The following is a 25625-nucleotide window of genomic DNA, read 5'->3' on the forward strand; positions in this document are numbered from 1 at the left end:
CACCTTCACCAGTGGGACATTTTTCAATTATACGTTGTTCACTTATTTGGACTTCATTCATATATGTTGAGAGACTCACGAGTTATTTATGTTATTGATGGTGTTATTATATATTAATACTCCCCTCTTTTTGTGGGTTTGCACAGTATATGCGCTACATTTTTTTTCACAGGGATTAGGTTAGCATCGGGGATTAGGTCGGGGGTTAGGTTAGTATCATGGATTAGGTCGGGGATTAGGTTAGTATTGGGGATTAGGTTGGGGGTTAGGTTAGTATCGGGGATTAGGTCGGGGATTAGGTTGGTATCGGGGATTAGGTCGGGGATTAGGTTAGTATCAGAGATTAGGTCGGGATTAGGTTAGTATTGGGGATTAGGTTGGGGGTTAGGTTAGTATCGGGGATTAGGTCGGGGATTAGGTTAGTATTGGGGATTAGGTCGGGGATTAGGTTAGTATTGGGGATTAGGTCAGGGGTTAGGTTGGTATCGGGGATTAGGTCGGGGATTAGGTTAGTATTGGGGATTAGGTCAGGGGTTAGGTTAGTATCGGGGATTAGGTCGGGGATTAGGTTAGTATTGGGGATTAGGTCGGGGATTAGGTTAGTATTGGGGATTAGGTCAGGGGTTAGGTTGGTATCAGTGATTAGGTTGGGGGTTAGGTTAGTATCAGGGGTTAGGTTAGTATCGGGGATTAGTATCGGGGATTAGGTTGGGGATTAGGTTGGTATTGGGGATTAGGTTGGTATTGGGGATTAGGTTGGGGGTTAGGTTGGTATTGGGGATTAGGTTGGTATTGGGGATTTGGTTGGTATTGGGGGATTAGGTTGGGGGTTAGGTTGGTATTGGGGATTAGGTTGGGGGTTAGGTTGGTATTGGGGATTAGGTTAGTATTGGGGATTAGGTTGGGGGTTAGGTTGGTATTGGGGATTAGGTTGGGGGTTAGGTTGGTATTGGAGATTAGGTTGGGGGTTAGGTTGGTATTGGCGATTAGGTTGGGGGTTAGGTTGGTATTGGGGATTAGGTTGGGGGTTAGGTGGGTATTGGGGGATTAGGTTGGGGGTTAGGTTGGTATTGGGGATTAGGTTGGTATTGGGGATTAGGTTGGGGGTTAGGTTGGTATTGGGGATTAGGTTGGGGGTTAGGTTGGTATTGGCGATTAGGTTGGGGGTTAGGTTGGTATTGGAGATTAGGTTGGGGGTTAGGTTAGTATTGGGGATTAGGTTGGGGGTTAGGTTGGTATTGGGGATTAGGTTGGGGGTTAGGTTGGTATTGGCGATTAGGTTGGGGGTTAGGTTGGTATTGGGGGATTAGGTTGGGGGTTAGGTTGGTATTGGGGATTAGGTTGGGGGTTAGGTTGGTATTGGGGATAAGGTCAGAGGTTAGATTAGTATGGGGGATTAGGTTAGTGTTAGGAAGGAAGGTTGGAGGATGGGTGATGGTCATATAGTGATTGTGTTCGGGGTTGAGTGACCTCATCATGGACAGTTCTGTAAATGGCGCTCTTCACCCCTCAGTACAGGATGAGGATGATGAGAATTATTGTTCGGGATGCATATAACAGGTGAAATTACAGTACAATATGGGGGGAGGGTCACTCCTGGAAATTATTATCATTATACAGGATAATATAGCGCCAACAATTTGCGCAGCGATGTACAACATGAGAGCAGACAGTACAGTTACAATACAATTTAATACAGGAGGAATCAGAGGGCTCTGATCCTGAAAGCTTACAATCTAAGGGAAATGATGACATCATACAGATGGTGGTCGGGTTTCATGTCCCGGAGACTTTATATAGACATTTCTCTGAAATAATTCCCATTTCTTCCTGATACCGTCTACACTGATATCACCCACACACAGTGTAGCGCAGTACAAGGGGACTTACCTGTGACAGTGAAGAGGGGGAGCAGTATGTAGAGGATATTTGGGGGTCTCATCGTCTCCAGAATTCAGGTTCCACCCTATAATAACATGGCTGAGCACTCCTCATCAGGAGAGAAATTACTTTCTGTTTTAAAGTACGGTAACATCTCACTTCCTGGAGAATAACCCCCACCATCCGGAGAGAGGAGACCGAGCACTCCACCTGGAGGACAGAGAGAGGTACTGCATACTGACACTGATCATATATATATATATACTGACACTGATCATATATATACTGACACTGATCATATATATACTGACACTGATCATATATATACTGACACTGATCATATATATATATATATATACTGACACTGATTATATATATATACTGATCATATATACACATACTGACACTGATCATATATATATATATACTGACACTGATCATATATGATCATATATATATAGTGCTGGTATATTTTCAATCTACTGCTGATAGGTAAATTTAGTGGGTTATCTGTTCATACATAGTCAGATTTGCCTCTGTTCCAGCTTGGCTGTGTTGCATGTAGTTTCACACTGTGCCTGTGGGTGTCGGTGTCACCATGGGTCGGTGTTGGAAAGGCAACGTGTTGAAGTGTATGGGTGCTCCTCTATCCCGGAGATAACTTGGTGGAGGTGGTCCTCCGAGTTGCATTCTGGGAGAGGGTATTTATGGGACAGACGACATGTTTCAGGGTTCGTTTTTCGTTCCACCTGCTGGCCCTCCTGGTCGACAGGTATGTGTTAGGAGTACTACCCCGTGGTCCCCTGATCAAGAGGCCCACGTTGCTGCGGCGTGTGGGTGGGCCCAGAAGCCTGTCTGGGGCCCACCACAGCGGGGAAGGAATAGTCTTGTGCTGTCTGTCCTGCAGGAAGAAGCTGGACAACTGAGAAGATCCCAGGGGAGGACCCATCATGGAAGGATCATGCAGAGTGCTGGTCTGGAGAGGGGCCTGGTGACTCGGTTGGAGGACGTATCTTGAAGTAATCTTACTGCATAGTACTGCCGGGTCGGCTTAAAGGTTCTAGTGCTGTGTTTGCTATCCACCGTAAACCATTACATCCTGTGGCAGAGGATCGTACGGGATTCTATTCCATTCAAGTCTGTGGCAGAGACTTTTGTTGGTGCTACGTGTCGGCTGCTAGGTTAGTGAGAGAAACCTATCCGGGCGGGCAAAGATTCAACTCTAAAAGGAAAGTACATTCGTCTACAAGATTCCAATTTCTAATGCTACATCAAGAAAAGGTATTTGAACTTCCCTGCAACTCTTCTTCTACCTCTTTCCTGCTACTTCCTTCAGTTACTCTTTATTAAAGCATTGGAAAAGATACTCAAGTGTCTGGTGTCTACACTGTCTGGGATTAAACTCAACGGACCCTAGACCCGGTTCTGGTGAAATTGAGGTAACAAAGGTGACGGTAACAGCCCGCTTTAAACCAGCAGCTCCACCGAGAGTTATTTCTACATATATATATATACTGACACTGATAACATGTATATACTAATAATGGGTACAAATGTTATATTATTATTATTATACAGAATTTATATATTATTATTATATGGCACCAACAGTTTGCACAGCACTTCACAATTTAAATTTAACATGAGGCCACACGCGATATAATACGAGGCCACGCGCGGTACAATACAAGGCCACACGCGGTATAATACGAGGCCACACGCGTTATAACACGAGGCCACACGCGGTATAACACGAGACCACACGCGGTATAACACGAGGCCACACGCGGTATAATACGAGACCACACGCGGTATAATACGAGGCCACACGCGGTATAACACGAGGCCACACGCGGTATAACACGAGGCCACACGCGGTATAACACGAGGCCACAAGTGGTATAATACAAGGCCACACGAGGTATAACACGAGGCCACACGTGTTATAATACGAGGCCACACGCGGTATAATACGAGGACACACGCGGTATAATACGAGGACACACGCAGTATAATAAGAGGTCACACACGGTATAACACGAGGCCACAAGCGGTATAATACAAGACCACACGAGGTATAACACGAGGCCACACACGGTATAATACGAGGCCACACGCGGTATAACACGAGGCCACACGCGGTATAATACGAGGCCACATGAGGTATAACACGAGGCCACACATGGTATAATACGAGGCCACACGCGGTATAATACGAGGCCACACGTGGTATAATACGAGGCCACACGCGGTGTAATACGAGGCCACACGCGGTGTAATACGAGGCCACACGCGGTATAATATGACGACACGCGGTAAAACAGGAGGACGCACGAGGTATAACACGAGGCCACATGCGGTATAACAGGAGGCCACACGAGGTATAACAGGACACACGCGGTATAATACGAGGCCACACAAGGTATAATACGAGGCCAAACGAGGTATAACACGAGGCCACACACGGTATAACACGAGGCCAAACAAGATATAATACGAGGCCACACAAGGTATAACAGGAGGACACATGCGGTATAATACGAGGACACACGCAGTATAATAAGAGGTCACACACGGTATAACACGAGGCCACAAGCGGTATAATACAAGACCACACGAGGTATAACACGAGGCCACACGCGGTATAATACGAGGCCACATGCGGTATAATACGAGGCCACATGCGGTATAATACGAGGCCACATGAGGTATAACATGAGGCCACACATGGTATAATACGAGGCCACACGCGGTATAATACGAGGCCACACGCGGTGTAATACGAGGCCACACGCGGTGTAATACAAGGCCACACGCGGTGTAATACGAGGCCACATGCGGTATAATACGAGGCCACACGCGGTATAATACGAGGCCACACGCGGTATAATACGAGGCCACACGCGGTGTAATGCGAGGCCACACGCGGTGTAATACGAGGCCACACGCGGTGTAATACGAGGCCACAAGCGGTATAATATGACGACACGCGGTAAAACAGGAGGACACACGAGGTATAACACGAGGCCACATGCGGTATAACAGGAGGCCACACGAGGTATAACAGGAGGACACACGCGGTATAATACGAGGCCACACAAGGTATAATATGAGGCCACACGAGGTATAACACGAGGCCAAACAAGATATAATACGAGGCCACACAAGGTATAACAGGAGGACACATGCGGTATAATATGAGGCCACACGCGGTATAACACGAGGCCACACGTGGTATAACACGAGGCCACACGTGGTATAATACGAGGCCACACTCTGTATAATATGAGGCCACGTGTGGTATAACACGAGGCCACACGATGTATAACAGGAGGACACACGTGGTATAATACGAGGCCACACGACGTATAACATGAGGCCAAGCAAGGTATAATACGAGGCCACATGAGGTATAACAGGAGGACACACGCGGTATAATACGAGGCCACACGTGGTATAACACGAGGCCACACGTGGTATAACACGAGGCCACACGAGGTATAACACGAGGCCACACGCGGTATAATACGGGGCCACACGCGGTATAACAGGAGGACACACGCAGTATAACACGAGGCCACACAAGGTATAATATGAGGCCACACAAGGTATAACACAAGGTATAACACGAGGCCACACGAGGTATAACACGAGGCCACACGCGATATAATACGAGGCCACACGCAGTATAACAGGAGGACACACGCGGTATAACACGAGGCCACACAAGGTATAATATGAGGCCACACAAGGTATAACACAAGGTATAACACGAGGCCACACGAGGTATAACACGAGGCCACACGCGATATAATACGAGGCCACACGCGGTATAACAGGAGGACACACGCGGTATAACAGGAGGACACACGCGGTATAACAGGAGGACACACGCGGTATAACACAAGGCCACACAAGGTATAATATGAGGCCACACGAAGTATAACACGAGGTATAACACGAGGCCACACGAGGTATAACAGGAGGCCATACAAGGTATAATACGAGGCCACACGCGGTATAACACAAGGCCACATGAGGTATAACAGGAGGACACACGCGGTATAATACGAGGCCACATGCTGTATAACACAAGCTCACACGCGGTATAATACGAGGACACGCGCAGTATAATAAGAGGCCACTCGCGTTATAATACAAGGTCACACTCGGTATAATGGGAGGACACACGTGGTATAACACAAGGCCACACGCGGTATAACACGAGGCTACACGCGGTATAACATGAGGCCATACAAGGTATAATACGAGGCCACACGAGGTATAACACGAGGACACACGCAGTATAATAAGAGGTCACACGCTGTATAACACGAGGTCACAAGCAGTATAATACAAGGCCACACGAGGTATAACACGAGGCCACACGCGGTATAATACGAGGCCACATGAGGTATAACACGAGGCCACACATGGTATAATACGAGGCCACACGCGGTATAATACGAGGCCACACGAGGTATAACACGAGGCCACATGCGGTATAACACGAGGCCACACGAGGTATAACAGGAGGACACACGCGGTATAATACGAGGCCACACGAGGTATAACATGAGGCCACACACGGTATAACACGAGGCCAAACAAGGTATAATACGAGGCCACACGAGGTATAACAGGAGGACACATGCAGTATAATATGACGACACACGCGGTAAAACAGGAGGACACACAAGGTTTAACACGAGGCCACACACGGTATAATACAAGGCCACACGAGGTATAACACGAGGCCACATGCGGTATAACATGAGGCCACACGAGGTATAACAGGAGGACACACGCGGTATAATACGAGGCCACACAAGGTATAATACGAGGCCACACGAGGTATAACATGAGGCCACACACGGTATAACACGAGGCCACACACGGTATAACACGAGGCCAAACAAGGTATAATACGAGGCCACACGAGGTATAACAGGAGGACACACGCAGTATAATATGACGACACACGCGGTAAAACAGGAGGACACACAAGGTTTAACACGAGGCCACACACGGTATAATACAAGGCCACACGAGGTATAACACGAGGCCACATGCGGTATAACAGGAGGCCACACGAGGTATAACAGGAGGACACACGCGGTATAATACGAGGCCACACAAGGTATAATACGAGGCCACACGAGGTATAACATGAGGCCACACACGGTATAACACGAGGCCAAACAAGGTATAATACGAGGCCACACGAGGTATAACAGGAGGACACACGCGGTATAATATGAGGCCACACGCGGTATAACACGAGGCCACACGTGGTATAACACGAGGCCACACGTGGTATAATACGAGGCCACACTCGGTATAATATGAGGCCACGTGTGGTATAACATGAGGCCACACGATGTATAACAGGAGGACACACGTGGTATAATACAAGGCCACACGACGTATAACATGAGGCCAAGCAAGGTATAATACGAGGCCACATGAGGTATAACAGGAGGACACACGCGGTATAATACGAGGCCACACGTGGTATAACACGAGGCCACACGAGGTATAACACGAGGCCACATGCGGTATAATACGGGGCCACACGCGGTATAACAGGAGGACACACGCGATATAACAGGAGGACACACGCAGTATAACACAAGGCCACACAAGGTATAATATGAGGCCACACAAGGTATAACATAAGGTATAACACGAGGCCACACGAGGTATAACATGAGGCCACACGCGGTATAACAGGAGGACACACGCAGTATAACAGGAGGACACACGCGGTATAACACGAGGCCACACAAGGTATAATATGAGGCCACACAAGGTATAACACGAGGCCACATGAGGTATAACAGGAGGACACACGCGGTATAACACGAGGCCACACAAGGTATAATATGAGGCCACACGAGGTATAACACGAGGCCACACGCGGTATAATACGAGGCCACACGTGGTATAACACAAGGCCACATGAGGTATAACACGAGGCCACACGCGGTATAATACGGGGCCACGCGCGGTATAATACGGGGCCACACGCGTTATAACAGGAGGACACATGCGAAATAACAGGAGGACACACGCAGTATAACACGAGGCCACACAAGGTATAATATGAGGCGACACAAGGTATAACACAAGGTATAACACGAGGCCACACGAGGTATAACACGAGGCCACACGCGGTATAACAGGAGGACACACACGGTATAACAGGAGGACACGCGCGGTATAACACGAGGCCACACAAGGTATAATATGAGGCCACACGAGGTATAACACGAGGTATAACAGGAGGCCACACACGGTATAACACGAGGCCATACAAGGTATAATACGAGGCCACACGAGGTATAACAGGAGGACACACGCGGTATAACACGAGGACACACAAGGTATAATATGAGGCCACACGAGGTATAACACGAGGTATAACAGGAGGCCACACGCGGTATAACACGAGGCCATACAAGGTATAATACGAGGCCACATGAGGTATAACACGAGGTATAACAGGAGGACACACGCGGTATAACACGAGGCCACATGAGGTATAACACGAGGCCACAAAAGGTATAATAGGAGGACACACATGGCCAATGAGCTCAGGCATGAACGGGAACAGAACTGGCTTCATGACGGTAAGTCGGTTTCCCTAAAATTCTGAAATCACAACCCAGGCAGGAAACACGCAATACAACAGGCAATAATATGAGCTATTAACTTTAGGGTTAATGTTAGAGTTCCTCCTTAGTCAGTATAACTGTGGCCACTGAGTCACTGCTAAATGAAGAAGAAAGGAGAAAGTCCTCACAATGGACATGTCCGGTATCTTCATCTAGATTTGGTGTTCTGTTTGGCAGGATAAGCAAAGTGTATTTAAAGATATCCCGGCAGACAAGAGCAATACACAGAATGCTGGCAGTACCCTGGCAAGCAAGATGGGTACTGTGACTGCTCAGCAGGGTGTAAGTGTTTCTACAGGTGTGGGCACAGGTAAGGCAACATTGTCTGCATGCAGTGTCTTTAAGATGGGCAAGTGCCCACTCACCAATAGGGTTGCCATGTCATTCCTTTAACCCAGGACACCTATGAATTACACAGGTTCTGAGGCTGATTTAATGCAGATAAGGCACCAAGTGAGTTTAATTATATCATAGAGCGACACATATATGAGAGTCTGAGAGGGCTGCACACCCCAATTACAATCTTTGATAAGAAAAAAGTGGAAAGTTCCCCACGGGGCTTTTTAGCAGCAAATAGGAGTCAAATATTTTGTAAAAAATTCACAGATTTTTTATTATTTCAAAGGATGGTTAGACACAAAACATATATAAAAAAATGTATTAAAATATGAGCTCTGGTATATACAAGGCGAGACAAATTAGACTAGGAAAGGTTATACATCAAGAGTGATACATTGTTACACTTGAAATTGCACTGATGTATGGAAATGCCCCAATGCATTTTTTCTATAAATACATCAAGAGGACAGATTTCAATATTCTAATTGTCATGTATCCCCCCCTTTTTCAGCCCCTGCAAAATTAACATCTACCACTGTGGGGAGCTTATACCGTGTCGGCGGCGTTCTGTGATGGCCGTCGGATGGGGGGGTGACATTGAGCGCGGCATGACCGACTCATGCGTGTCACCGTGCATGCATGTCACCCCTCACGTCACGTTATTACGTCGGAGGCGACAGAGGAAACCAGGGCAGCCCAGCCTTCCAGAACGCCGAGGTGGCCACAGAAGGGCCGCCATAGACGGCTTATTGACCCCCTCCTGAGGGGAATTCCCAGAGGCAGAAGCACACACCTGTTACCCATTTTCAAATTACCCGTATTTATCAGCGTATAACACGCGCCCCAAGTTTAGGAGGGAATTTTAAGTGTCCTGTCAGTTTCCATTATTGCATCCTTGTCAGTGTTCATCATTGCATCCTTGTCAGTGTTCATCATTGCATCCTTGTCAGTGTCCATCATTGCATCCTTGTCAGTGTCCATCATTGCATCCTTGTCAGTGTTCATCATTGCATCCTTGTCAGTGTTCATCATTGCATCCTTGTCAGTGTTCATCATTGCATCCTTGTCAGTGTTCATCATTGCATCCTTGTCAGTGTTCATCATTGCATCCTTGTCAGTGTTCATCATTGCAGCCTTGTCAGTGTCCATCATTGCAGCCTTGTCAGCATAGGCGTGCGCAGCCTATTACATTAGGGTGTGCACCGAAAGCTCAAGCACACATACGTGTGTGTGTGTGTGTATATATATATATATATTCAAACACATGACCTTTAATGACATCCCAGTCTTAGTCTGTAGGGTTCAATATTGAGTTGGCTCCGCCCTTTGCAGCTATAACAGCTTCAACTCTTCTGGGAAGGCCGTCCACAAGGTTTAGGAGGGTGTCTATGGGAATGTTTGACCATTCTTCCAGAAGGGCATTTTTTGAGGTCAGGACTCTGTGCAGGCCAGTCAAGTTCCTCTACCCCAAACTCGCTCATCCGTGTCTTTACAGATCTTGCTTTGTGCACTGGTCCAAATCATTTGGTGGAGGGGGGATTATGGTGGGGGGGAGGGGGGATTATGGTGTGGGGGTGTTTTTCAGGGGTTGGGCTTGGCCCCTTAGTTCCAGTGAAGTGAACTCTTAAGGCGTCAGCATACCAAGACATTTTGGACAATTTCATGCTCCCAACTTTGTGGGAACAGTTTGGGGATCTCCCCTTCCTGTTCCAACATGACTGCCCACCAGTGCACAAACAAGGTCCATAAAGACATGGACTTAGCAGGGGTGGTGGGAAATTAACTTAAAGTGCAATAATTCACATTATAACCGTAACTAAAACATATACAATCAGGTGTAACACTCTAAAAAATAAAAATTCCAAAGTCCTATAATGGTGTGAACCTCCCAACTAAAAAGTTGTTGCACTTGAAGGTAATTTGTTTTGCAATTATCTGTAGAGGGGTTTCCACCATCCCTGCTAAGGCAGCACTGATGGGCACTGATAGGCAGCACTGATGGGCACTAATAGGCTGCACTGATTGGTAGCACTGATGTGCACTGATAGGTGGCAATGATAGGCAGCACTGATAGGTGGCACTGATGGGCGGCACTGATGGGCGCTTATTGTCAGCACTGATTGGCACTGATTGGTAGCACTTATGGGCACTGATAGGCTCTGATTCGCTGCACTGATAGGCAGCATTTGTTGGCACTGATTGACAGCAATGGTTGGCACTGATTTACAGCATTGGTTGGCACTGATAGGGTGCACTGACTGGGACTGATTGCCACTGATAGGCAGCATTGGTTGGCACTGATAAGCAGCATTGGTTGGCACTGATAGGCAGAATTGGTTGGCACTGATAAGCAGCTCTGGCACAGATAGGCAGCACTGGTTGGCACGGATAGGCAGCATTGGTTGGCACTGATAAGCAGCACTGGCACTGATAGGCAGCATTGGTTGGCACTGGCACTGATAAGCAACACTGGCACTAATAGACAGCATTGGTCGGCACTAATAATCAGCACTGATTTGCACTGATAGGCAGCACTGGTTTGCACTGGTTGGCACTGAAAGGCAGAATTGGTTGGCACTGATAAGCAGCACTGGCATGGATAGGCAGTACTGGTTGGCACTGATTGGCAGCATTGGTTGGCACTGATTGGCAGCATTGGTTGGCACTGATTGGCAGCATTGATTGGCACTGATTGGCAGCATTGGTTGGCAGTGATAGGAGAGAGGGGGAGTTTCACATTCAGGAGATGGTGAGAATTGCCAGAGCTGTTCAGTGTATGAAACTATCAGATAATGACACTGCATGCAGGGAGAGATACCAGCTGTTAAAAGTCAGCGGTGATGTTGGTAGTGGGCGGGACTGAACAGTTACCAAACAGCAGCCAATAGGATGGGTCTGGGCGGGCCACTACATTTCTCTGGCTCCGCCCTCTCCCTGAAGCAGCCCAATCATTGGCTGGTGGTGGCGCTTGGTCCCGCCCACCCCCAACATCACGGCTGAGTTGTGATGACTTACAACTGAACCGCGATGTCGGGAGTGGGCGGGACTAAGTGCTATAAACTCCAGCCAATGTTTGAGCTGCTTTAGAGAGGGGGCGGGGCCACATAAATTTAGCGGCCCGCCCAGACCCCATCCCATTGGCTTGTGTTTGATGGCCGTTCAGTCCCGCCCACCCCCGACATCACCCTGACATTAAGACAGCTGGTGTCTCTCCCTGCATGCAGTGTCATTATCTGTCAGCTTCATACACTGAACAGCTCTGGCAATACTCACCATCTGCTGCCTGTGAAACTGTTTCACAGGCAGCGCGGGCCACACACTCTCTTGGATGCAGCATTTTGGGGCAAATCTCTGGAGACAGCACGGGGTGATTAGGGTGTGCCCAGGCACACCCGGCACACCCCGTGCGCACGCCTATGCTTGTCAGTGTCCATCATTGCAGCCTTGTCAGTGTCCATCATTGCATCCTTGTCAGTGTTCATCATTGCATCCTTGTCAGTGTCCATCATTGCATCCTTGTCAGTGTCCATCATTGCATCCTTGTCAGTGTCCATCATTGCATCCTTGTCAGTGTCCATCATTGCATCCTTGTCAGTGTCCATCATTGCAGCCTTGTCAGTGTCCATCATTGCATCCTTGTCAGTGTCCATCATTGCAGCCTTGTCAGTGTTCATCATTGCAGCCTTGTCAGTGTCCATCATTGCATCCTTGTCAGTGTCCATCATTGCAGCCTTGTCAGTGTCCATCATTGCAGCCTTGTCAGTGTCCATCATTGCATCCTTGTCAGTGTCCATCATTGCAGCCTTGTCAGTGTCCATCATTGCATCCTTGTCAGTGTCCATCATTGCAGCCTTGTCAGTGTTCATCATTGCAGCCTTGTCAGTGTCCATCATTGCATCCTTGTCAGTGTCCATCATTGCAGCCTTGTCAGTGTCCATCATTGCATCCTTGTCAGTGTCCATCATTGCAGCCTTGTCAGTGTCCATCATTGCATCCTTGTCAGTGTTCATCATTGCATCCTTGTCAGTGTTCATCATTGCAGCCTTGTCAGTGTCCATCATTGCATCCTTGTCAGTGTTCATCATTGCATCCTTGTCAGTGTCCATCATTGCATCCTTGTCAGTGTCCATCATTGCATCCTTGTCAGTGTTCATCATTGCAGCCTTGTCAGTGTCCATCATTGCATCCTTGTCAGTGTTCATCATTGCATCCTTGTCAGTGTCCATCATTGCATCCTTGTCAGTGTTCATCATTGCATCCTTGTCAGTGTTCATCATTGCATCCTTCTCAGTGTTCATCATTGCATCCTTGTCAGTGTCCATCATTGCATCCTTGTCAGTGTCCATCATTGCATCCTTGTCAGTGTTCATCATTGCATCCTTGTCAGTGTCCATCATTGCAGCCTTGTCAGTGTCCATCATTGCATCCTTGTCAGTGTCCATCATTGTATCCTTGTCAGTGTTCATCATTGCATCCTTGTCAGTGTCCATCATTGCAGCCTTGTCAGTGTTCATCATTGCATCCTTGTCAGTGTTCATCATTGCAGCCTTGTCAGTGTCCATCATTGCATCCTTGTCAGTGTTCATCATTGCATCCTTGTCAGTGTCCATCATTGCAGCCTTGTCAGTGTTCATCATTGCATCCTTGTCAGTGTCCATCATTGCAGCCTTGCCCCTGTGTATTTGCAGACACAGTCTGTACTGTCAGTACCTTGCCATTTAAAAATGGCGCCGCCGAGATACAGAGACGGATGTCATGTATATCTCGGCGGCTTTTGGGCCACTTTTGGCTGTTCTCTGCGGCTTTCGTCGGCTCACACGGCCCCTGAGAACAGCCGAGAGTGGCCAAAAGCCACCGAGAACGGCCGAGAGCGGCCGAAAGGCTCACAATCGGTGGGGGATCGGCGTATAACACGCACCCACGATTTACCCTGATTTTAAGGGGGAAAAAAGTGCGTGTTATACGCCAATAAATACGGTAATTACAAAGGTACTTAAGATATGCCCCCCACCAGCAGTCCTCAGACGACACATACATGCTTTGCAAGATGGGTGGGTAAGAACGGACATCAGTGTGCTGCTGGGTTTCATTATTGAAAAAATCTATTACTGATTAGTTTATTACAAATCTCTTCAACACAGATGCAGTAGTTATACTCTTCTGATCTGAACACACAATTACTTCAACAACGCAATAAGGTATTCATAATTTTATTTTTAATCCCCTTTATTTTTTGTTTCTGTAATACATGCTTCACTCCATCGCACTCTTTGTAACACTCACTTTCACTTGACTTTCTCTCGTCCTTTTGGTTTGGATGCAATAATATCACATCACGTATTTTCTCTCATTCATTGTAAACCTTATTGAATATAATACACTTGTAAGTTTTTGTCACCTTTTTAACATTCCTTTTTATTTATTTATTTATTTCACTCGTGTTTGCCTGTTTTGTGGTATGGACACGAATTGCTCATGTGCACACCCTCAACTTATATTTGATTTAATACACATCTATTTTCCGTACTGCACCCCTTATTTTATGACATGCATCTTTTCTAATGGTATTACACTTATTTGGCCGCCATAAGCGGTAACCACACACACACACAGGCACCTATTTTCTCTCTTTATCTTGCTGATATAATATCATTGTGTCACTCCTTATGCCGCGTACACACGGTCGGACTTTTCGTCTACAAAAGTCCGACAGCCTGTCCGACATACTTCCGACGTACCTTCGGCGGACTTGCGGCAGACTTTCTTACAAACGGACTTGCCTACACACGACCACACAAAAGTCCGACGGATTCGTACGTGATGACGTACACCGGACTAAAATAAGGAAGTTCATAGCCAGTAGCCAATAGCTGCCCTAGCGTGGGTTTTTGTCCGTCGGACTAGCACACAGACGAGCGGATTTCGGGGTCCGTCATACTTACGACGTAAAGATTTGAAGCATGTTTCAAATCTAATGCCGCGTACACACGGTCGGACTTTTCGTCTACAAAAGTCCAACAGACGCTGACGGACTAAAGCTGGCTGGTAATCCGATCGTGTGTGGGCTTCTCCGGACTTTCAACTGACTTTTTTAGCCTCAAATCCGACGGACTTTAGATTTGAAACATGCTTCAAATCTTTACGTCGTAAGTACGACGGACCCCGAAATCCGCTCGTCTGTGTGCTAGTCCGACGGACAAAAACCCATGCTAGGGCAGCTATTGGCTACTGGCTATGAACTTCCTTATTTTAGTCCGGTGTACATCATCACGTACGAATCCGTCGGACTTTTGTGTGGTCGTGTGTAGGCAAGTCCGTTCGTAAGAAAGTCTGCCGCAAGTCCGCCGAAGGTACGTCGGAAGTATGTCGGACAGGCTGTCGGACTTTTGTAGACGAAAAGTCCGACCGTGTGTACGCGGCAAAAAGTCCGTCGGATTTGAGGCTAAAAAAGTCAGTTGAAAGTCCGGAGAAGCCCACACACGATCGGATTACCAGCCAGCTTTAGTCCGTCAGCGTCCGTTGGACTTTTGTAGACGAAAAGTCCGACCGTGTGTACGCGGCATAACTGTTTATAACATACCCAGATCATTTGTTGTATGCCTAATACTAAGATGATTGTGGGAACAAAGCATAATTCACCATCGCAACCAAATAGAAAATGATATACCATGTACGGCGTGACATGGTTTCTCCTATATAGGGATTGGATACAAACTTCCCGACCCCCCTCTATGGAGAAAAAAACCTAGATTATATACCGAGTTAACATTGAAACAACCCCGGCAGCGCACGGAGGGGGACTCCTTTCGTTCAGATTCTCCCCCTCTCACAATGTCCTAAAAAACTACCCTTACCTCTTCGGTATGCTAATTATATATAATTACAATTTTCAGGTGCTCCTGCCCATTTGATTCCCCGTCGGGGGGGGGGGGGGGGGGGGTGTGTTAAACATGTGACCACTTGTAAGCCTCACACATCAGGGTCGCCCCCTTGGGGTGAGGACATGGACAGGATCTCAGTGGGTCCGGGATCAGACTTGAGAGGATTATCTGTTTTTTTTAAAGAAGTCTCTGGTTAAGCGAGTCTTCCTGGTGTAAAGGGTAAATACACTGTGATTACATAAATCAAACACGAAAAAATGTAGACGTAATAAATGATACTGTATTGGATATTAAATTACATGACAATTAGAATATTGAAATCTGTCCTCTTGATGTATTTATAGAAATGTAAGGACCCCCTGAAGAAGACCATAACCTTTGAGGTCGAAATGCATTGGGGCATTTCCATACATCAGTGCAATTTCAAGTGTAACAATGTATCACTCTTGATGTATAACCTTTCCTAACCTAATTTTTCTCGCCTTGTATATACCAGAGCTCATATTTTAATTAATTTTTTATATATGTTTTGTGTCTAACCATCCTTTGAAATAATAAAATCTGTGATTTTTTTTACAAAATATTTGACTCCTATTTGTTGCTAAAAAGCCCCGTGGGGAACTTTCCACTTTTTTCTTTCCAAGTGAGGTTAATTTCCACCTTAATCAGCAACAGAAGCCGTGTAATTCATGTGTGTCCTGGATTAAAGGGATGATGTGGCAACCCTACTCACCAATCCTGTGACTAAGGCCCAGAGGGAGATGTTCTGGCAGGCAGGTTCTTCAGGTGGCCTGACTGGCTACCTCACAAACCTGAACACCTCACGCCTTCAGGAACACCTGGAGATTCACTTGGGGTATTCTCTGGTGGGATGTCCGCGACCGACCGACACCTGGAGCTGTGGAAGAACCGTCACACCAACACCTGGAGCTGTGGAAGAACCATCACACCAACACCTGGAACTGTGGAAGAACCATCACACCAACACCTGGAACTGTGGAAGAACCATCACACCAACACCTGGAGCTGTGGAAGAACCATCACACCAACACCTGGAGCTGTGGCAGGATGGTCACCCTGATGGGTAGCGGCAGCCTCTCTGGTTATGTCTGTCTTCCCCTCGCCTCGTGGTAACTCTCCCTTTTCCCAGGCAGCCTCGTGGTCTTCCTCTTTCCCCTAGGGCATGCTGGGGTATGTAGTCTGCCCCCAAGGGATTATAATGGGGCCGCTGGTGCTAGGGACTACATTTTCCAGGGTCCTTTGCTGCTCCAGCTCTGCCCAGGGATAGGCTCTCTCCAATGAGGAAGCAAAATGGGTGGATCTCTGCGAGTGCTGCTCACTATACAATGGAGGAGGAGAAGGAGGGGGGGATCCCCTGCAGCTACTGACAGGCTCTTGTGTCCTGTAATTCCTGGCAACCTCTAGAGGGGGGTGCGGGGCCAAAAAATTTAAATTAAATTAAAAATTAAATATATCCTGCACAAGCAAAGGCCCTGTCTGGGTTTAAGCCATTCGCCCGGTTTTGCTTGCCAGCTGGTAAGCAGGTTTTTCTTTCTCTGGTGGCACGTTTTGTTTGATCAAGCTCACTTTGGTCTTTGTTTCCAATCGGAATTGAATTGTCATTGAATATCTGTTATCTACAAGCAATTGTTTGATAAATACCTTCAAGCAGTGCAGCCTCTCTCTTCCATATCCTTTAATAGCTACAAAAATATAAAATCTCCTTTGTGTGCACCCAGTGCAAACCCAGATATTACCTTGCAAAAAGTAACATCATCACTGTGCTGTACATAGCCTGTGCAGAGAGCAGAGCTGTGGGAGGGGCCCAGAAGGCTCCACCCACTACAGAAAACTACAGGAGGGGGTGGAGACAAGACCTGTCCCCCTGAACAAGGAGAGAGAGCAAAGCTGTGGGAGGGGCCCCAGCAGGCCCCACCCACTACAAAAAATGACAGGAGGGGGCGGAGACAAGACCTGCCCCCCTGCACAAGGAGAGCACAGCTGTGGAAGGGGCCCAGCAGGCCCCACCCACTACAGGAGGGGGCGGAGACAAGACCAGTCCCCCTGCACAAGGAGAGAGAGCAGCAGTGATTGGTCTTTATTACAGGAAGTCTCACATTGGATGACTGCACAGATCTGGGAGAAGAAGTCACATGACCAACGGATTTATTATCCCGGAGATCAGATAGAGTGAAGAGTGTATATAGCACAATGTACTTTATTATAACATAACAATGTATCGGTGAGAAGAGGTTCTCTCACAAATTGGCTGCGTCCCATCAGAGGTCTCCATACCGATCTGACAGGTTAGAAAACCAGACAAGCCACATATTTGACATTCAGTCCAGCTCTCCTCTATATGTAATGTAAGGCTTTTCTAAACTCGGGAGAATCTGAGATGTAAATGAATGTTATGCCTCTCAGATCACTTTTCCTGCCTGTAGACGCTCCCGCTTTATGGCCAGTTTAGCCGCAGTCAGAGATTCTAATCAGATTCGGGACGCACAGAATTCTGTTTTTTGTAAATTCAGATAAACTGACCACACCGGACCACAGGTAAAGGCTTAGGTAGGATGATATCACAGAAAAATGATGACGTACATTTAGGATTGTCCTCTAAACCATATAAACCTACTGCCAGTGTGGGTGAGACCTATATACAGTATATACAGTATATAGATTACTATGACATACGTGTTCTGTATTTATACATGGAGTACATGTGACTGAGAACTTCTTTTACTTGTGATCTTCCAGCACTGATGAAGGGGAAGGTTGGCGCTCTCATCATTTTACAGGCTTGACAAAGGGGCCGTGACCCCAAAATGTGTGAGGCTTTACCCCCGACGGAGCCCCCGGTTAGGATGGACCCTCTGCCACAACCTTGCGAGGACCTCAACCCCACTGACACCCCAGGCTGCTAAAGTGGGTAAAAGAGAACTTATAGGTCATTATAAGAAAAATGGTTATCAGGTGAAGCCAACATTTATGTTCACACAATTTAGTACAGAGAGAAGTCAACAATCAGGAATGAGAATGGGGGGGGGGCATAAATGGTGTAAAAGCACCAAATCAGCATAAACAGTAGCAATACCACACAGACCACCAAACACTGAGTAGATTTTATTTAACAATATCAGGACTGTATTGCCCGTGGGTCCTAGTGGTGCCTGTGGTAGGTCTAGACTGGTTGGAAGAACAAAAGTCCAGCATTAACATAAACAGCCAAAGAAAAAAGGGTTTTGTTTTTTTAGCAAGTGGGTCAGTTTCTAAGATGGTTCTTCTGCCGGCTAATGTTGGGGCCCGTTAGGTGACCGTTGGTGCAGTATAGGTGGTCTTTATATCCTGTGGGCAGGCGGATGCAGATTAAGAAGATAATACAGAAGACTCTTTAGGCAGGGGGGTGAGTGGTGAACTGTAATATAACTGTACCCTGTCATAGGGGTAATGCAAGATGAAGTCTAACTATTGAAATCTCAACTTGCGTGCTTTGAGTAGAAGGGGGAGGGGAAATGGTATTATTTCCTTCAGTGGTATGCCTGGTGATACCGATAGGTTGGCAGTCCATTCACCAACTCCTAGTGAAGCTGTAGATCAGCGGTTCTCAACTCCTGTCCTCAGAACCCACTAACAGGCCAGATTTTAAGTATTACCTTGAGGAGATGCAGACTAGAATACGGCAATCACTGAGCAGCAAATGATATCACCTGTGATGTATTTCTGTTATCTTGCAAACCTGGCCTGTTAGAGGGTCCTGAGGATGGGAGTTGAGAACCCCTGCTGTAGAGTCTTGTGGTGGAAGGGGGCCCTCCTCTTGAGCTGGTCCTGAACTGGCGGTGTCTCAACCAACATCTGTTCTGGAGAATGTGCAGATCCCTTGGCTAAGGACAAGGTATCAGGTCTGGCAGATGAATCGATCCCACGGCCACAGCCTCAATCGGTGAACAGTGCAGGTAGTGTTTCCAAGCTCTGCAACTAAAGTCTACTCCCAGGACTTCTCGAGTGGCTCATTCTAACGGGTCTGTACTGCCTGGATCCCACAGCGCCCAGGGAGTGGGCTTTTCCCAGGCAAAGAATATAAATCCCTCCTGGTTTGTCCTGCCAACAGACCATGGGGATTTGTAGTTTAGAAAGACAGTCACCCCATAATATGGCCACCACCTCCAATTACATCTCCCAGGGGTGGAAGGAAAGAAAATTGCTCGATTCCCCCAAAGACACAGTCAGTGTTGATGGAGAAATCCCTCCCGCGGAGCTTTTGTGTTCTCCCAGCAGAGCGCAATGATTAGCGTTGCCTGCTATAGCCGGTGGCACTAATCATTCAGGAAATACCAACAGCTTGCTTGTACACAAGTCAATCAATGAATCAACTTCTGTACAACCAGGGTGCCCATAAAAGGAGAGAAATTCGGCCCGTCCCTGCTGAACCGACCAAATTTCGATCCATGGACGGCTTAGAATGAAGAGAGGAACAAAGAAATCACCAGAAATGGAAAGGACCTCATCCTCTGTCAGGTGTTTATTGCTGTCTGTGCCTCCATTAGGGAGATCCACCCTCTCTGTTTATTCTGTTTACCGCAGGGGTGTCCAAACTTCTGACCTTCCTGGGCCACATTGGAAGAAGAGCACTTGTCTTGGGCCACACATAAAAATACACCAACAATAAGGAGAGCTGATGAGCAGAAAAAGCAGATGACAAGTTCCCGATCACTCATATACAGTATCTCACAAAAGTAAGTACACCCCTAACTCCCATTTGTGTAAATCTTTTCTTCTATCTTTTCATGTGACAACACTGAAGAAATGACACTTGTCTACAATGTAAAGTAGTGAGTGTACAGCTTGTATAACAGTGTAAATTTGCTGTCCCCTCAAAATAACTCAACACACAGCCATTAATGTCTAAACCGCTGGCAACTAAAGTCAGTACACCCCTAAGTGAAAATCTCCAAATTGGGCCCAATTAGCCATTTTCCCTCCCCGGTGTCATGTGACTCGTTAGTGTTACAAGGTCTCAGGTGTGAATGGGGAGCAGGTGTGTTAAATTTGGTGTTATCGCTCTCACTCTCTCATACTGGTCACTGGAAGTTCAACATGGCACCTCATGGCAAAGAACTCTCTGAGGATCTGAAGAAAAGAATTGTTGCTCTACATAAAGATGGCCTAGGCTATAAGAAGATTGCCAAGACCCTGAAACTGAGCTGCAGCACGGTGGCCAAGACCATACAGCGGTATAACAGGACAGGTTCCCCTCAGAACAGGCCTCGCCATGGTCCACCAAAGGAGTTGAGGTCACGTGCTCAGCGTCATATCCAGAGGTTGTCTTTGGGGAAATATACGTATGAGTGCTGCCAGCATTGCTGCAGAGGTTGTAGGGGTGGGGGGTCAGCCTGTCAGTGCTCAGACCATACGCCGCACACTGCATCAAATTGGTCTGCATGGGTTTCGTCCCAGAAGGAAGCCTCTTCTAAAGATGATGTACAAGAAAGTCCACAAATAGTTTGCTGAAGACAAGCAGACTAAGGACATGGATTACTGGAACCATGTCCTGTGGTCTGATGAGACCAAGATAAACTTATTTGGTTCAGATGGTGACAAGCGTGTGTGGGGGCAACCAGGTGAGGAGGACAAAGACAAGTGTGTCTTGCCTACAGTCATGCATGGTGGTGGGAGTGTCATGGTCTGGGGCTGCATGAGTGGGGAGCTACAGATCATTGAGGGAACCATGAATGCCAACATGTACTGTGACATACTGAAGCAGAGCATGATCCCCTCCCTTCAGAGACTGGACCGCAGGGCAGTATTCCAACATGATAACCACCCCAAACACACCTCCAAGACCACCACTGCCTTGCTAAAGAAGCTGAGGGTAAAGGTGATGGACTGGCCAAGCATGTCTCCAGACCTAAACCCTATTGATCATCTGTGGGACATCCTCAAATGGAAGGTGGAGGAGCGCAAGGTCTCTAACATCCACCAGCTCTGTGATGTCATCATGGAGGAGGGGAAGAGGACTCCAGTGACAACCTGTGAAGCTCTGGTGACCTCCATGTCCAAGAGGGTTAAGGCAGTGCTGGAAAATAATGGAGGCCACACAAAATATTGACACTTTGGGCCCAATTTGGAGATTTTCACTTAGGGGTGTACTGACTTTTGTTGCCAGCGGTTTAGACATTAATGGCTGTGTGTTGAGTTATTTTGAGGGGACAGTAAATTTACACTGTTATACAAGCTGTACACTCACTACTTTACATTGTAGACAAGTGTCATTTCTTCAGTGTTGTCACATGAAAAGATAGAAGAAAAGATTTACACAAATGTGACTGAGGGGTGTACTTACATTTGTGAGATACCTACCTGAACGATAAAACTGCATTTTTGTAATATTGTTTATTGTAACAGTAAAAGAGGAACATAAAGCGAGTGTGACTGCCGATATACACAGTGATTGTGTTTCTTGTGTGTTCTATGAAAGGTGATCTCTCGGTGTCGAATTTATGAGTACATTGTATCTGATTCATCGTTTACTTTTCTGTTTCTCTTTTCTGTAAACTTGAAAAGTTTAATAAACTTTTGGAGAAAAAACATAAATAAAGTGAGTGTGATGTGTGACAAAGTTTCTGATAATCTGACACATCAATCTCTGGTTGGTTGGTTGGATGGATGGATGGATGGATGGATGGATGGAGGAGCGATTCTCAATGAATTCTCATATATTTTGGTTCTTATTTTGCCCTTCGTGTTCTTCATCCTCGGAAATAGTTGCTGACAAATATCGGCGCTCCCGAAAACCGATGACATGAGGAAGGCGTGATTGTGAAGAGCGGGAGATTTTTCATTTGGAACATAAAATTGATAAAAGTCCAGTAAAGAGAGCCTGTCACATCTTTCATCGGCTGCGTGTGTGCACTGTGTGTAAACGCATTTTTACCAAAAATCCACCCCCCAAAAATCCTTGTGCCACAGGATGGACACCCCAGGTTTACCGTTATCACCAAGAGTGAAAGAAAAACCCCAAAATTTACAAGAACAGGAATAGGAGGGGGAATCTTCCAATGGGGACACTACTTATGGAGACCTTGGGGGGGGCGAGGGATTCCATTAATTTGCAGGGATTTCCTCTCACTTCCTGTTTGGCTATGGGACAGGAAGTAAAGGAAAATCTCCCCGATGGGACACAGATGGCAACTGGGACAGTGAGTGAGAAGCTGCAGATCTGGATCACCTCGGAGGAGGGGCGTGGACGGTGGACTTAGTTGAGTATTTCTCTCTTCACCAGGTAAGAGATAGAACAATGAGAACATTTCATATTTTGCGTTGAATGGAGTGGAGATTAGAACCCCTGTCAGGTGTTTATTGCTGTCTGTGTCCCCCTCTTTATTTGTCCTGGTTTCCATTGTCATTGGTAGTAAAAGAAAATCCCAACTTTTTGGGTTGTCCCCAGAAAAGTAATAGAAGGAAAATCTTCCAATGGGGACACCAGTTCTGGTGATCTGGGGGGGTCCCCAAGGAATTCCCTTAATTTGCAGGGATTTCCTCTCACTTCCTGTTGGGATATGAGACAAGACAGGAAGGGAAATCTCTCCAATGGGAAAGATCTGACAGAGGTTCTAACCCTCCATTATTCTGTCCAAAATGAAAACATGTTTTGTCTATAGTTCTACTTTAAGTTGGGCTTTAACCACATTAACCGTTTGCCGACCAGCCACCGTCATTATACGGCTGCAGGTCGGCTCTCCTGTGCAAATCGCCGTAGCTGTATGGCGGCTCAGGCGGGCGCCCGCTGCGGGGACGTGCCCACGGGTCGGGTGGACTCGATATTCCCCGGCGGCCCGCAATCGCCTAGTACAGAGGCAGAACGGGGAACTGCCTTTGTAAACAAGGCGATTCCCCATTCTGACAGGAGACCTGACCAGTGATCGGGAACAGCGATCTCTGTCATGTCCCTGGCAGCCCATCCCCCCCTACAGTTAGAACACACATGAGGGAACACACTTAACCCCTTGATCGCCTCCCAGTGTTAACCCCCTTCCCTGCCAGTAACATATATACAGTAATCGGTGGCTATTTTTAGCTCTGATCGCTGTATAAATGTCACTGGTCACTAAAAAGTGTCTGATCTGTCTGCCGCAATGTCGCAGTCCCGCTAAAAATCGCTGATCACCGCCATTACTAGTAAAATAAATAATAAAAACGCCATAAATTGAGTAAAGAGACGGCACAGAGGAACGTTTCTTCACAGCGCATGCGCCGGTGACATCATCAGCGCAGTGTACAGCAGATATCTCCTGATTGGCGCATGTCGTATTCTAGGGTTATCTATAGGTAAAAGTCACAACCTCTTTAACCCCGTGTGTACCGGAGTCCCTGTAGTCGGGAGAGGAGGCTCTTTTTCCCACCCGGATAACACTTCCGGGCCTCTGAAATTCCGGGTCACAAATACTTCTCTACTAACGCAGAGAGAGAACGGCGAGTCAGTCCCGGGAATTCCTCACCCACCTCGGGTGACCCCCTAACTACTCGCACACTTCCCTTAAAGGGACCACAACCCAAATACTGGTGTGACAGCACCCCTAATGGGACCCAGCCCTGGCGTCCTGTACACTTTATAGGGGGTAGATGACTGGTCTTCCTGGGAATGATTCCATCCAATAATACCTTGTGCCTCTGAACCCTACATCCTGGTACTTTGGGAGGCCGTGGTTAGGACTCTTCCATATGAATGAAGTAAAAAAAAAAAAAAAAAAAAAAAGAAGTTTGCAGCCATGTCGGGTTTTATTTACCGGTATTTTATTTTTTACAGATTTGAAAGCACATGAATTGTTATCAATGGGACAATCCACACGGCTGCTATAAATCTGTAATGCCGTCCTGTGTTCACAGCTGTAAAAAAATAAACATTTTTACATTTGAGTGCAGCCATTTACACAACTACACTATACTCCCAAAAGTATTGGGACGCCTGCCTTTACACACACATGACCTTTAGTGACATCCCAGTCTTAGTCCGGAGGGTTCAATATTGAGTTGGCCCCTCCCCTTTGCAGCTATAACAGCTTCACCTCTTCTGGGAAGACTGTCCACAAGGTTTAGGAGGGTGTCTATGGGAATGTTTGACCATTCTTCCAGAAGAGCATTTGTGAGGTCAGGCACTGATGTTGGACGAGAAGGCCTGGCTCACAGTCTCCACTCTAATTCATCTTAAAGGTGTTCTATCGGGTTGAGGTCAGGACTCTGTGCAGGACAGTCAAGTTCCTCCACCCCAAACTCCCTCATCCATATCTTTTTGGACCTTGCTTTGTGCACTGGTCCAAACCATTTGGTGGAGGGGGGATTATGGTGTGGGGGGGTGGGGGGATTATGGTGTGGGGGGAGGGAGGATTATGATGTGGGGTTGTTTTTCAGGGTTGGGCTTGGCTCCTCAGGGGTTGGGTTTGGCGACTCAGGGGTTGGGCTAGGCCCCTTAGTTCCAGTGAAGGGAACTCTTAAGGCGTCAGCATACCAAGACATTTTGGACAATTTCATGCTCCCAACTTTGTGGGAACAGTTTGGGGACGGCCCCTTCCTGTTCCAACATGACTGCCCACCAGTGTACAGAGCAAGGTCCATAAAGACATGGATGAGTGAGTTTGGGGTGGAGGAACTTGACTGGCCTGCATAGAGTCCTGATCTCAACCCCATAGAACACACACATTGCACACAGCTGGAAGAGGATGAAGAGGAAATGTACGTGTGTATATATTGGAGGTCTTTATTCCCCCACATATTGGGGGGGGGGGGGGGGGGGATTTAATGAAGATGCCGAACCACTTTTCTGGTTCTAATCCCTCTTATTAACGTATTAAAC

At 47.0% G+C, this 25625-nt stretch overlaps 2 protein-coding genes across 2 annotated transcripts in view; both read right to left on the reverse strand.

The window, feature by feature from the left end:
* Nucleotides 1-2063, reverse strand: part of LOC141111809 (hemicentin-1-like) — an 89168-nt gene extending 87105 nt beyond the window's left edge. The window contains exon 1 of the mRNA XM_073603952.1: nucleotides 1891-2063. Within this exon, the coding sequence (XP_073460053.1) occupies nucleotides 1891-1942 (52 nt within the window). The 5' untranslated portion in view covers nucleotides 1943-2063. The remainder of the gene's footprint in view (nucleotides 1-1890) is intronic.
* Nucleotides 1-25625, reverse strand: part of NUCB2 (nucleobindin 2) — a 202963-nt gene that overhangs the window by 126050 nt on the left and 51288 nt on the right. The gene's annotated exons all lie outside the window — the stretch shown is intronic.

Source organism: Aquarana catesbeiana, linkage group LG11 (genome assembly GCF_042186555.1).
Source record: "Aquarana catesbeiana isolate 2022-GZ linkage group LG11, ASM4218655v1, whole genome shotgun sequence".
Lineage (NCBI taxonomy): Eukaryota > Metazoa > Chordata > Amphibia > Anura > Ranidae > Aquarana > Aquarana catesbeiana.